The following is a 14,445-nucleotide window of genomic DNA, read 5'->3' as shown; positions in this document are numbered from 1 at the left end:
AGAAGCTTCATCCTTTTGGACTTGGTGCAATACCTTCTAGATCTCTTTTTCTTGGTTGCTAATAATTTATACACCTCTTTCTTGCAAAACATTTTCAGAGTTAATTTAAACTTTACAGGTTTCGATACTCCTCCGTGATTCATGTTTGTTTGGATTGAGGGAGAGGAATGGGGAGTAGAGTAAAGTATGTATATATGTATATGTGTGTGTGGTTGCATCTGGATGAATCCTATTTGGCCTCTCAAACTTTCAAATTTTGTATAAACCAACATAAAAGAACTTATTCAATTTGATCCCCTTATTATAGACGTGTATTTCTACGCAAAAATGAAGGAGATCCCCAAAGAGTGGTCAATCTAGCTAATTTGTGTAGGGTATTTGTGTTAGAGTCTGCAAGGATCATTGAAACTCACGACTAGAATCGTTGTAGACAAAGAAAAGAAAAAGGCAAGAATGAAATACTAATATCCTTTGAAGACGAAAGAAAAAGAAAAAGCAGGAAATAGGAGAGATAAAGAGAGAGAATGGGACCTACATGTAAAAAACAGGGAGCAAATTTGTTGCTTATATATATAATTCATGGGATAGTTTGGATTAAAGGCACATCAAATTTAGATTTCTTCTACCAAAGTGGGCAAATTAAAGGTGTTTGGTGCTTTCCTTTCATTTTCAGTGGCATAACAAAGTTATATTGTTTTAGAAGGTACTGTACTCTCTCTCTCTCTCTGTCTGAAGGGTTATTCCATTCTCTATTATCTGTAATGATTTAACATTTCATAACCAAGAATTTTGAGCATCACTAACATTTTCTAGGTCTATTGATAAGAAGAACTTGCGTCCAAATCTCTCTAATTTCAACAGTCACTTGATGTAAGCCAAAAAAGATAATGTCTATGCTATGCTATATTTTAATTCTTTTATTTTCAGAAAATAACAGTTTCATCCATATCAAAATAATCACACTACTCCTATTTTTCACTTTCTCTTTCAATTATATATATAATAAAATAATGAAATCTAAAATAGTGAGGTCTCTAAAATTTATATGGTACAATATTAAAAGATCAACCAAAATTTAAACGCCTTCATTTTTGTATATATTATTATAGATAATAAGTTTTGGTTAAGTATAAGAATGTTACATGGGTCAATTAGTGGGTGGGGTTGGAGGATTTTTTGGACCCAACTTGAGCTTGTTAGTTTAAGAAATTCCCAACCCAACCCAACCCATCACACGTGTAGAGACGTGTAAAGATCAACTTAACTAACCCACATGGGTTGGGTTGAATGGGTTGAACCGGTAGATTGTGATTATATGTTTCATGCCTTATAAAAAAAAAAAGATTTTCATTAATTTTTTAATTTTTTTCTTAATCATAAATCATTATAATTCACATAAAATACCTAATTTATATTGCAAATGTTCAAATTCATCAAAAATAAAGAATTACATTAAATAATTTAATTAAATTCATAAAAAATAATTCTTAAACAACCAAAATAAATTAAAACAAAATAATAAAATAAACTCATATATGTGATGGGTAGGGATGGTCAGATGGGCTAAAAAATTTATCAACCTGAATTCAACACAACCCAAGACTCAAAATAAAATTTCAACCCACCCTAATCCAGGAAAACCAACTCGAGAGGTTAGGTTAGGTTGGTTTTATTAGGCTAGTGTTTGACACATAACCTAGTTAAATATATAAGATAAACTAGAACTCGCCTAGCATGTAGTTTTTTAGCCAAAAAAGTGGCCTGTAGTTAATTTCATTAAACAACAAAACAGCTACCATTGGTTATTTGAACCCTTTTTTATTTTTCCTTACAGCCAATTATTATGTTGTATCACATGGATTTTTATTTTTATTTTTTTTTGAGATAGTTAGATGCTATCTTTTGGGAATTATCTTGGAAATTGATCTTTACAACTCTTTTTTGCCCTCCAATGGTCCTAACTTCTAAGTCTAGGCTAAGACAATAAAATGAAAACGATATTTAGTTTTGGTTCTTTTTAAACTAAATGCCGCTAGCAACTCCATAACTAATTTAAGGCGCTAATTCATACTTTCATGCATAGATAGATTATTATGAGTTTTTGTTGATGTTATTATCAACATCATCAATGGTTTTTAACAAATAGAGCATTTGCATCAATCAATGCAAAATATAAAGATGTATCAATTTTACACATTTAACCATCAAAATCACCTAGAAAGTCGAGCTAAAAATGTGTATATTTGCAAAGTTGCCATAGTAATTGTGTAAATTTATATTGAACTATTCATTTTGCATATAGTTTTTTATTTTTTCTTTATGTACTTCAAAGGTGAAAGAATAGAGTGGGTGATGGTTATTGTATGTGAAGAAAGAGAAACAATTAAAAAAAATCAAGAAAAATTGATATTTAATGTAATATAGTGTAAAAGAGATAATCTAATATGGGTATTATCAAAAAGTGAGTATGTAAAATAGAAAAAGTAAATTCTTATGCAAAAATAGACGAAATGTTTTGCATGAGTTGATGTGAATGTTTAGCTAAAGGAGGTTAGTGAGCATTTATATTAGTCCGTATATAATAGAAAAATGTGTAGAATTTGCCTTAAAATGTCTCATATCAGTCTTTATATAATTGTGTAAATTTACAAGTTTGCGACAATAAATTTACACTGATACTTTTCATTTTGTATTTAGTTGTTTAGTTCTTTTATGTATCTCAATAATGGAGGAAGAGAGTGGATGATGGTTATTATGTGTGAAGAAAGAAAAATAATTAAAAAAACTAAGAAAATCGATATTTTAATAAAATGTAGTAAAAAAATAGATAATTTGTTGAGTTGTGTTTTGAAAAATGAGTATGTAAAATAGAAAAAATCTATTTTTTTTAATGCTAAAATAAGTAGGATTTTTTGTGCGAACTAATGCAAATGCAAGATCAATATATTAAATATAATAAAAGGAGGAAACTAGTGGATTTTGCAACTAAAAGATTCAAATTGTAAGCTCCAATAAACTTTAAGGAGATTTTTGTAGTTTTATCTATAAAAAACACAAACACACACAAACTGTACATGTACATTATACAATAAGAAATGCTTGCTAAGTAGACCACGATCTGTGGTAATTCATGTTTAACGCTGAGGAGCATTGTTAAGATTACTTTTATTTTAAATTTTTATTCAAGAAGAGGTTCTTACTTCCTAGCATGAAATTCAAAGGGCAACTAAGCTCGATAACTAAAGCTAATAAATAATGGGAACTATCTATTTAATATTTATAATCCTAGTGAGTGTTGTTTTGTCATCAGGATAATCAGAGAGTGAAGTTTATAGATGGAAGAAATGAAGTCAGCAAAAACAGAAATTCGAAGGGGGGCAAGTTCATCAATTGAAATTCAACATCAATGTACACACGTGGTAAATGAAATTCAAGAAATGTTAAAACATTTGGAGTCCCCCTTATCACTTGAGAGTTGCATTTATAGGGTTCCTGATTATCTTCGCAAATTGAAGGAAGAACACTACACTCCTCAGGTTATTTCAATAGGGCCCTTTCACCATGATGCCAATGACAAATTGCATACAATGGAACAACGCAAATTGAGGTACCTCAAGTATTTCATTGAACGTGTTGAGAATTTTGATATAAGCTTGGAGGATTTAGTAAGGATTATAAAGGAGAATGAAGAAAGCATTCGATGTTGTTATGCTGAGACCATCCACCTTGACAGTGATCATTTTGTAAAGATTATTACAATGGATGCCATCTTCATTCTTGAGTTGTTCTGGAGAGACTTCTTCAATGATTGGATGAGTGAAGACAATGGTGCACGTCTAGAAACATGGTTGATAAGTGCTATAAGGTTTGACTTGATTTTACTTGAAAATCAACTTCCATTCTTTATTTTGGAGAAACTATTTGACTATGCCTTTGCCTCTCACCCTAGGTACTCCAGGTCCTTAATTCAAGTCATGACATTTTACTACTTTGATTATTACAACACTCAACGCATAAGTTATAGTCCCCATTTGAAAATGAAACACTTTCTCGATTTGCTTAGAACCTTTTGGCTACCTCCATCCGAAAAGATACCGAAAAGAGGCAATGATGTAATTAAACATTTGCATTCTGCAACCCAATTGCGTGAGGCGGGATTGGCGTTTAAGAAAGATCCAAGTAGTTGCTTATTAGATATAAAATTCACAAAGGGAGCCTTGAGAATGCCACCTTTAACGTTAGACAATTCAAGCGAAACTATTATCCGAAACCTTTTGGCTTTGGAGCAATGTCATTATTCAGATAAAGCATACATTACCGATTATTTTATCCTATTTGGTTTCCTTATTAACACTAACAAAGATGTGGATTTACTTGTTCGAAAGGGCGTCATGCTTAATTTGCTAGGTAACAGTGATGAAGCTAGAAATTTGGTGAACAGTCTTGTCGAAAATGTGATATATGTTGACATGAACTCCAATTTTTATCATGTTTGCAAAGATTTGAAGGCGTTCTATAAGAAACCTTGGAATAGGTGGCATGCAACTTTGAGACGTGATTATTTTAGTAGTCCTTGGAGTATTGCTTCTACAGTTGTTGCTTTCATCTTCTTGGTGCTTACTTTACTGCAAACTATATATACAATAAAAGGGTAAAACAATAGATTCAAGCCCTATGATTATTAATATATTGTACTGTTTGTGTTTTTTTTTTTTTTTTTTTTGAGAAATTGTTTCATTGCTTTCATCTTCTTGGTGCTTACTTTACTGCAAACTATATATACAATAAAGGGGTAAAACAATAGATTCAAGCCCTATGATTATTAATATATTGTACTGTTTCTGTGTGTGTGTGTTTTTTTTTTTTTTTGAGAAATTGTTTCATTGTATTGTTAATTAACCTGTTATTACGATTAAAAACTAAACTTGCCATTATAAATTACTAGACTTGTTTTATTATACTTTTTTTTTTCTTGGACAAAGTTGAGCTAGAAAATCAGTTATAGCCTACGGCTATAAACTGCTCTAATAAACTGACATGCGGAAAAAATGTCATGTGCATTGCACGTGATTACTTAAGCAAACTTAACTCAACTAACCCTAGTTAACTACACCATATATATATATATATATATATATATATATATATATATATATATATATATATATATTAAAAAAAAAAAACCAAAGAACTAAAATCCTTATACATATAAAGGGCTTGGGATTTAGGCTTCACCCTTGTATCAAATTGAATTTCATACTTTTAAACGTCTTATTTTAAATTCCATATTTGATATTTTCATTATTGTGTAAAAAAAAAAAACCTCACTTATGATCCCAAATGTAAAATACACCCTTAAAGTTTGGAGGTATTTAGAATACCTTAACATTTTAGAATTTGAATTTCACACACTAACTGTATATGTCTTTTTGATTATTAACTCCACTGTCAAGTTTTTGTTGAGATGATTAAGTGAAACATCAGCTTGTCACTTATTAAATCATGACACATGTTATTAATTATTCCATATCATTAATTAAATATTCAAAAAATTAAAATAAATCCTAAAAAAATTAAATTAAATTATTTATCTTTTCAACATTTTATGAAATGAACAAATTGAGTCTTGCCCCCAGAAAATGAAAACTGTCTCTCAACCAAAAAAAAAAAAAAAAAAAGCCTCAAATCATACATTTTTCAAAGCTAAAAAAATGCACCAAACACCAAATAAATGACCAAAAACCAGTCATCAGCCCATCACTAACCGTGGCTCTGAACGTGCCTAACTCACTCGCTCTCCCTCTACATAACTCAGTTCTACCTTCATACTCTCTTTCATCAGACTTAGCCCCTCCATGATGTAGAGGTTGTTAAATTCGCAAATAGGAGCAAGTGGTGACAGTTGGGATTTGGGTGTTTGGATTTCACTTCAGCATGAGTTTGGTTATTTCAAGTGCTGTGGGAATGAAGTTGTGCCATGGAGATTTCATTAGAACAAAAACACGACATAGCGATGGAGTTTCAAACGTACGTCAGTAAACACGAGTTAGGTTCTCTAATTCTGATTGGTTTTCAATTCATAGCACTGCTAATTGGAACGATACACCCCTCAACAATCTTACATAGCGATGTATACTGAATACAATGGTACTAATTTTTCATGTGAGTTTTTTTTTTTAATATATATATATTGAATCTTTGTTTCTAGAGCAAAATTTGATTTTCTTGGAAAATTTTAGGAATGCCCAGATTATAGAAATTATTTTATATTATATTATTTTAATTTGTAATTTTGTATATTCTATAGTATTTATTTTAATTTTTAATTTTTTAAAAGTTATTTAATTATGTGTAATTGTTAAATCCACGTGGCATGCCTTAACTGGAGCAAATATCACATGTGGCACGCTGATGTGTCATTTAACAGACACATTAGCAAAAAAACTGACAAAGAGATATATAATAATCAAAACAAAATATAATGTTAGGGTATGAAATATAAATTTTGAAATTTTAAAGTATAAAATCTGAATACCCTAAATTTCAAGGGTATAGTTTGCATTTTACCAAAAAAAAAAAAAAAACTTATAATTTAATCATTGTGTCAAATTAAATTTCATACTTTTAAACGTCTCATTTTAAGTCCCATATTTGATATTTTCGTTACTGAGTCAAACAAAACCTCACCTACATATGTTCTCAAGTGTTTCATAATTTTCAAGTTTTCAGCACAACAATGAAAGTGTGGAGTTTAAAGTGTCACATTTGAAAATGTGGGCTTTTGAAGTTTCACAAGGATAAAATAATACTTCCCCTAAGTTTTTTTAATACCCCTTTTTACTTTAAATTTAGGCTAAAATTCAATTTATTCTACTCATTTGTTCTTCATCAGTTTCTAAATTAATTCCTAAGGTTTCACTTTAGACAGTATGGTCCCTTATTTTGTCAGAAGTCAATAAAATCCTTGTAATAAAGTTTGTTAAGTAGGATTTTTAAACACTTAAAACGCACTATTTATGCCCACTATTTCACTTAAAAATATCACAAAGTAAGGCTTTCTTCCTCTATAAAATCACAGACGCAACAGTCAAAGAACAAAAATGACCACTAATTCTTACCCAGGCGACCTGCCTCATTTGTCAACCCATCGACACAGACACCCACTTTTCAGCATTGTAGGTTCATCTTATAAAGGAGACTAGGCAAATAAAGGACATTAAAAAACGATGGATGGGGATTTAAAAACCTTGGTTTTCCAAATAAAGGAGACTAGGCAATGCTTATCTGTCTCTTCTTCTTCTTCTTCTTTTTTTTTTTTTTTTTTTTTTTTGAGAGGAATTTGGTATTGTCATTGCTATTTATGTCACATAAGTTAATTATTACACAATGGCTTTTAACAGAGGTTGTATCATGTATGTCACACCGATTTCAAAAGGAAGTAAAAGAAAAAAAAAATCAAAATCAAAGGATTAATTTAATTTAATTTAATTGTTAAGGATCAAAATGTAAATTTAATAAAAATATTGCTAAAATATTTTTTTTTTCATGTATTTCTCCTATTTAATTTGCCAGATTATTGTATTATAATTGTAAATGTTTTTGATATATTTGTTTGATGAGAAAAAATTTGCTGGAAGTCAACAGTGCAGTTTAGGGTACAGCGACACCGAGATCTTCAATCCAATTCATCGTGGATGGCATTCATCAGCAAGCACACATGTTCAGATCATGTTCTTTCTCACACACCAAAAGACAGGGAAATGTCCCTGCTCACATGTTAGCCCAGTATTCAAAATCCTTAGTTAGCTATGTTGCATAGGTAGAGACTTGCCCGAGCCATATTGAGCAGGCTTGTGCTCAAGACAATGCTGTAGCTACTGTCCCCTTAATTCATGAATAAAAGTTTAGTATTTCCCATAAAAAAAAATATCCTCGCATAATTTTCTTGAGAAGCTTGATATTTAAATGCCAAGAGGGAGGGGCATGTAATTAAATTTTTTTTGTCCGTTATTCATTATTTTCAAACTTAAATTTAGTTATTTTGTTTGGGTAATTTGGTCTTTTATGATGTGGTAAGAAATTTAAGTACGTTTTTGTAACTTTTTATTTTCAAAGAAAACGGTAAAAAATCCTAAAAGACTCTTAAAAATATGTATTTTTTTTTAGACTGGTTTTTTGAGAATGTCTCAAATTTCTAATGGGTTCTAGATTTATTTTTCCTTGATTCGTCGAGGCTTCGTTAAGCTAGAAGTATGTCTAGCTTGTTTCTGTTCGTTTTGCTTGAAACTCTATCTTTAGCTTTATCTTGAAACATAGGCATTCTTTATTTGTTTTCCAGATGAGAGGAAATCCATTTTAGGATGTGTACTCCTAACCTTATTACACTTTACGTTGTTATATATATATATTTTGCTGGTTTATTTTACTTTTACATGATTTGCTTTGATGGCATGAAACACACCAGTACTCTTCATTGAAAAGTTTGTTTGGAATGATATGAGCAAGCAAATCTTGGTGGGGCTTACAGTGGATGCTATGATCTCCAACCTCTCGCACAAGTCTTTCAACTTTGATGATCAGATAAAGAATCGGGTTCTTTTCTTTGTAAACAATCCATCTATTACTTTGTTTGGGGCCGAATCATACAGTAGAGTTTCATTTCATTCACACTAAAGGTGCTCAAATTAAGGTCTGTGTGGGGTGTGGCAATTTTTCATTTATGTAATTAATGTAGCACTGAAAACAAGCTTGATCTTTTTGGACTAGCTAGGTTCGATACCTTCTTCTCTCTTTCTCTTGCTCTTGCAGTTTTATGACTTATACACCTCTGTTTTGCAAACATGCAAATGTAACGTAAACTTTACAGCTTTCGATAAAGCTCAAATTGATAATAAATTAATAGCTATATATATACTTATGGTTCGCTAATTCAATAGCTATATAGGCATAAAATGTATGATTGTTTGACACAAAATCTTTTTTATTTATTTATTTATTTTTATGAGAGAGTTTTAATTTATAGCGTTCGCTCCTAATGATAGCTTTTTATCATCAAATCAAAACACCCATTAGTTTTTGGTATAGGTGGAGATTGAACTCTAGATTTCTTATACAATCCTCAGAGATTTTACCAGTTGAATAAATTGGAACCCACTAAAATCTTAAGTATTAAACTTTAACTTTTTGTGGACTACTCTAGTTATTTTAATTGGCAAAATTAATCTCTTGTAGTCAAATGAGATACTGAGGTACTGAGGTTCCCTTATCTCCCCTACATCAATGAAACGAACTTATTAATTTTTTTTTTTTACTTTTATTTTTCTTTTTATTATTTCTTAGATTTCAATAGCATAGCATTTTATTGCAAGTGTAAGGTTATTTATTTATAATTTTTGTTTTCTAATAAATTTTCCAAGATTTCAAAATTTTATGCTCAAAGTTTCAAGTTCCTAGCAAAACTACAATGACAATAAGGTGATTGCACATCACAAGAGGTTTAAAGGGGCATTGCATGTTACTTGATTATTTAGTTATAAGATTACAAAAAATTAATTTGATGACCCCGGATGAATCCTGTTTGGCTTTCAAAATTTCAATATATTTTATCTCAAGTATATAAAGTTATAAACCCATAAAGGAAAAATTTTCAGTTCGAACCCATTATAGACGTGTGGTTGTACTCAAATGAAGGAGCGCTCCCTAAATGTTGGAAACCTAATTTGTGTAGTGTACTTGTGCATTTTAGGATGTACTTGTGCATGTTAATTAGGATCTGCAAGGATGATTCAACCTTACAACTGGAATATATATTTGCAGACAAGGAAAAGAAAAAGGCAAGAATGACTAGAATCTTTGAAGACTAAAGAAAAAGCAAGAAAGAGGGTAGATATGGAGAGAAAAAGGAACCTGTAAAAAATTAAAGGAGCAAATTTCTTGCTTATACAGTTCATGTATGGAATAGTTTGGAGACACAACAAATTTGTAGTTTATTTATCAAAGTGACGAAAGGTCTCTTGCGTTGTGCTTTCATCTTTCAAGTCGGCATAACAAAGTTATTGTTGTAGAAGGTGCTATTCTCTCTCTCTCTCTCTCTCTCTCTCTCTCTCTCTCTCTATATATATATATATATATATATATATATATATATATATTTGTTTGTAATGATTTTAAAATGCATGTGCCTAGCTCATCTATAGTTGATAACGTTTACCTCAATAACATTATTTAATTCTCATCTTAAGGGGAAGTTGTGTTTGAAATTCCAAATCTCTCTACTCTTACTACTTGTTGTAAGTCCCAAAAAAAAAAAAAACGATAATGTTTATACCTATACAGCATATATATTATAAGTTGGATTGAGAATGAAGCATGAGTATCTCTAGAAAAGAATTCAAACACTAAAAAAAAAAGTTATTACATTTATGCATAAATGATGAATTGAGAAGATTGGCCGAGTAGGCTTGGATCACAAACTCTCCAATTCTCGGCCGTAAGGCAGGGCAATGGTGGCATTTCATGGCTAAGTATGAGTCGGTTTGATTTGGCACAAGTTGCAGGCATTTGTGGGTAATGCCAGCCATCTAGTTCAGCCAGTCAAGAATATTCTCACGGTGCTTCTTTCTTTCTTTCTTTTTTTTTTTTTTTCTTTTTTTTTTGAGATAGTTAGATGCTATCTTTTGGGAATTACCTTGGAAATTGATCTTTACAAATCTTTTTTGCCCTCAAATGGTCCTAACTCCTAAGTCTTGGCCAAGACAATAAAATGACAATGATATTTAGTTTTGGTTCTTTTTAAACTAAATGCCGATAGCAACTCTATAACTAATTTAAGGGACTAATTCATACTTTCATGCATAGATAGATTATTATGAGTTTTTGTTGATGTTTAATCAACATCATCAATGGTTTTTTATATATGGGTAATTTACTTGAGTTACTTGATTTAGGAAAAAAAGTTAGGGGAAGACAAAAACCTATTTCTGTACGTTGGGTAAATTAGAGTTTATTTTGAATTATTGGTTAGATGGTGATGTAGGTTACCTGTTTTTTAACAAATAGAGCATTTGCATCAATCAATGCAAAATAGAAAGATGTATCAACTTTACACATTTAACCATCAATCACCTAGAAAGTCGAGCTAAAAATGTGTATAATTGCAAAGTTGCCATAGTAATTGTGTAAATTTATATTGAACTATTCATTTTGCATATAGTTTTTTTATTCTTTCTTTATGTACTCCAAAGGTGAAAGAATAGAGTGGATAATGGTTATTGTATATGAAGGAAGAGAAACAACTAAAAAAAACTCAAGAAAAATTGATATTTTAATGTAATGTAGTGTAAAAGAGATAATCTACTATGGGGTATTATGAAAAGTGAGTATGCATAATAGAAAAAGTAAATTCTTATGCTAAAATAGACGAAATGTTTTGCATGAGTTGATGTGAATGTTTAGCTAAAGGAGGTTAGTGAGCATTTATATTAGTCCGTGCATAATAGAAAAATGTGTAGAATTTACATAAATTTGCCTAAAAATGTCTCACATTAGTCTGTATATAATTGTGTAAATTTACAAGTTTGCAACAATAAATTTACACTGACACTATTCATTTTGTACTTTTTTTTTGTATCTCAATAATGGAGGAAGAGAGTGGATGATGGTTATTATGTGTGAAGAAAGAAAAACAATTAAAAAAACTAAGAAAATCGATATATTAATAACATGTAAAAAAAATAGATAATCTGTTGTGTTGTGTTTTGAAAAGTAAGTATGTAAAATAGAAAATACTGTTTTTTTTTTAATGCTAAAATAGGTAGAATTTTTTTTGCAAACTAATGCAAATGCAAGATCAATATATTAAATATAATAAAGGAGGAAACGAGTGGATTTTGAAACTAAAAGATTCGAAATGTAAGCTCCAATAAACTTTAAGGAGATTTTTGTAGTTTTATCTATAAAAAACATAAACACACACAAACTATACATGTTACATTATACAATAAGAAATGCTTGCTAAGTAGACCACAATCTGTGGTAATTCATTTTTAACACTGAGGAGCATTGTTAAGATTACTTTTATTTTAAATTTTTATTCAAGAAGAGGTTCTTACTTCCTAGCATGAAATTCAAAGGGCAACTAAGCTCAATACCTAAAGCTAGTAAATAATGGGAACTATCTATTTAATATTTATAATCCTAGTGAGTGTTGTTTTGTCATTAGGATAATCAGAGAGTGAAGTTTGTAGATGGAAGAAATGAAGTCAGCAAAGACAGAAATTCGAAGGGGGGCAAGTTCATCAATTGAAATTCAACATCAATGTACACATGTGGTAAATGAAATTCAAGAAATGTTAAAACATTTGGAGTCCCCCTTATCACTTGAGAGTTGCATCTATAGGGTTCCTGATTATCTTCGCAAATTGAAGGAAGAACACTACACTCCTCAGGTTGTTTCAATAGGGCCCTTTCACCAGGGTGCCAATGACAAATTGCATACAATGGAACAACGCAAATTGAGATACCTCAAGTATTTCATTGAACGTGTTGAGAATTTTGATATAAGCTTGGAGGATTTAGTGAGGATTATAAAGGAGAATGAAGAAAGCATTCGATGTTGTTATGCTGAGACCATCCACCTTGACAGTGATCATTTTGTAAAGATTATTACAATGGATGCCATCTTCATTCTTGAGTTGTTCTGGAGAGACTTCTTCAATGATTGGATGAGTGAAGACAATGGTGCACGTCTAGAAACATGGTTGATAAGTGCTATAAGGTTTGACTTGATTTTACTTGAAAATCAACTTCCATTCTTTATTTTGGAGAAACTATTTGACTATGCCTTTGCCTCTCACCCAAGGTACTCCAGGTCCTTAATTCAAGTCATGACATTTTACTACTTTGATTATTACAACACTCAACGCATAAGTTATAGTCCCCATTTGAAAATGAAACACTTTCTCGATTTGCTTAGAACCTTTTGGCTACCTCCATCCGAAAAGATACCAAAAAGAGGCAATGATGTAATTAAACATTTGCATTCTGCAACCCAATTGCGTGAGGCGGGATTGGCGTTTAAGAAAGATCCAAGTAGTTGCTTATTAGATATAAAATTCACAAAGGGAGCCTTGAGAATGCCACCTTTAACGTTAGACAATTCAAGCGAAACTATTATCCGAAACCTTTTGGCTTTGGAGCAATGTCATTATTCAGATAAAGCATACATTACCGATTATTTTATCCTATTTGGTTTCCCTATTAACACTAACAAAGATGTGGATTTACTTGTTCGAAAGGGCGTCATGCTTAATTTGCTAGGCAACAGCGATGAAGCTAGAAATTTGGTGAACGGTCTTGTCGAAAATGTGATATATGTCGACATGAACTCCAATTTTTATCGTGTTTGCAAAGATTTGAAGGCATTTTATAAGAAACCTTGGAATAGGTGGCAGGCAACTTTGAGACGTGATTATTTTAGTAGTCCTTGGAGTGTTGCTTCTACAGTTGTTGGTTTCATCTTCTTAGTGCTTACTTTTCTGCAAACTATATATACAATAAAAGGGTAAAACAATAGATTTAAGCCCTATGAGTATTGGTAAATATTATTTGGATTATTGCTCTTTGTTTTGTTGTATCAATATATTGAACTATTTGTGTGTGTTTTTTTTTTTCGAGAAATTGTTTCATTGTATTGTTAATTAATTTGTTACGATTAAAAACTGAACTTGCCATTATAAAATACTAGACTTGTTTTATTTACTCTCTTTTTTTCTTAAGTTCATGGTTATATTAATACAAGACTGTAGCTTGAAATTCATCTTGTTTTATTTTCTATTTTTAGCTACCATCGTAATTTAATCCCAAGTAGGCTTTGATATGACTTTTATCATAAAAGCAACTTGGTGTAAGGCCGTTGACTTTTTTTTTTTTTATCTGAAATACTTCCAAACTTTATTGAAACGAAGGAATTAATAGTACATCATTTAGAAGAGCTTGTTCAAGAAAACAAGGACTCCCTTCTAATCAAATAGAGAATTCATCAATGCCTAGAGCATAATTAGCTAAAAGGTGAGCCGGTCTATTGGCTTGCCAATGAACATCGGGAAAATCTACTTGTCGAAAATTATGGGAATCAGACAGAGAACCTTACACCACAACAACTATAGAAGAAGGTGGGGGAGAGGTCTCTTTCATTGCATTTATGAGAGTCAGTGAGTCACTCTCCAAAAAAAACCCTTGGATCATCATGTCCATCGCAAAATGCAGACCGCATTCAATAGCTTTGGCTTTAGCTTCCACCGCTCCGAGGGGTGCCTAGATTTTCTTACTACACGCACCAATAATTCTACTAGCTGAGTCTCTAATTACCACACCAATTCCAACAGACTTTTAGTGCGTAAAAGCAGCACCGTCCACATTGATTTTGAACTTATCGGCTTGAGGAGG

The 14,445-nt window shown here is 31.1% G+C and overlaps 1 protein-coding gene and 1 pseudogene across 1 annotated transcript; both read left to right on the top strand.

The window, feature by feature from the left end:
• The first annotated feature begins 3,335 nt into the window (after positions 1–3,335).
• On the top strand, positions 3,336–4,655 carry LOC142637180 (UPF0481 protein At3g47200-like). The gene has a single exon (XM_075811466.1). The coding sequence runs from the start codon at positions 3,336–3,338 to the stop codon at positions 4,653–4,655; it is 1,320 nt and encodes a 439-aa protein (XP_075667581.1).
• A 7,590-nt stretch (positions 4,656–12,245) lies between these two features.
• On the top strand, positions 12,246–13,598 carry LOC142637171 (UPF0481 protein At3g47200-like; annotated as a pseudogene).
• Positions 13,599–14,445: the final 847 nt, after the last annotated feature.

This window comes from Castanea sativa, chromosome 1 (assembly GCF_040712315.1).
Source record: "Castanea sativa cultivar Marrone di Chiusa Pesio chromosome 1, ASM4071231v1".
NCBI classification, from domain to species: domain Eukaryota; kingdom Viridiplantae; phylum Streptophyta; class Magnoliopsida; order Fagales; family Fagaceae; genus Castanea; species Castanea sativa.
The sequence above is the reverse complement of the archived record's forward strand: the minus strand, read 5'-3'. Positions and strand labels throughout refer to the sequence as shown.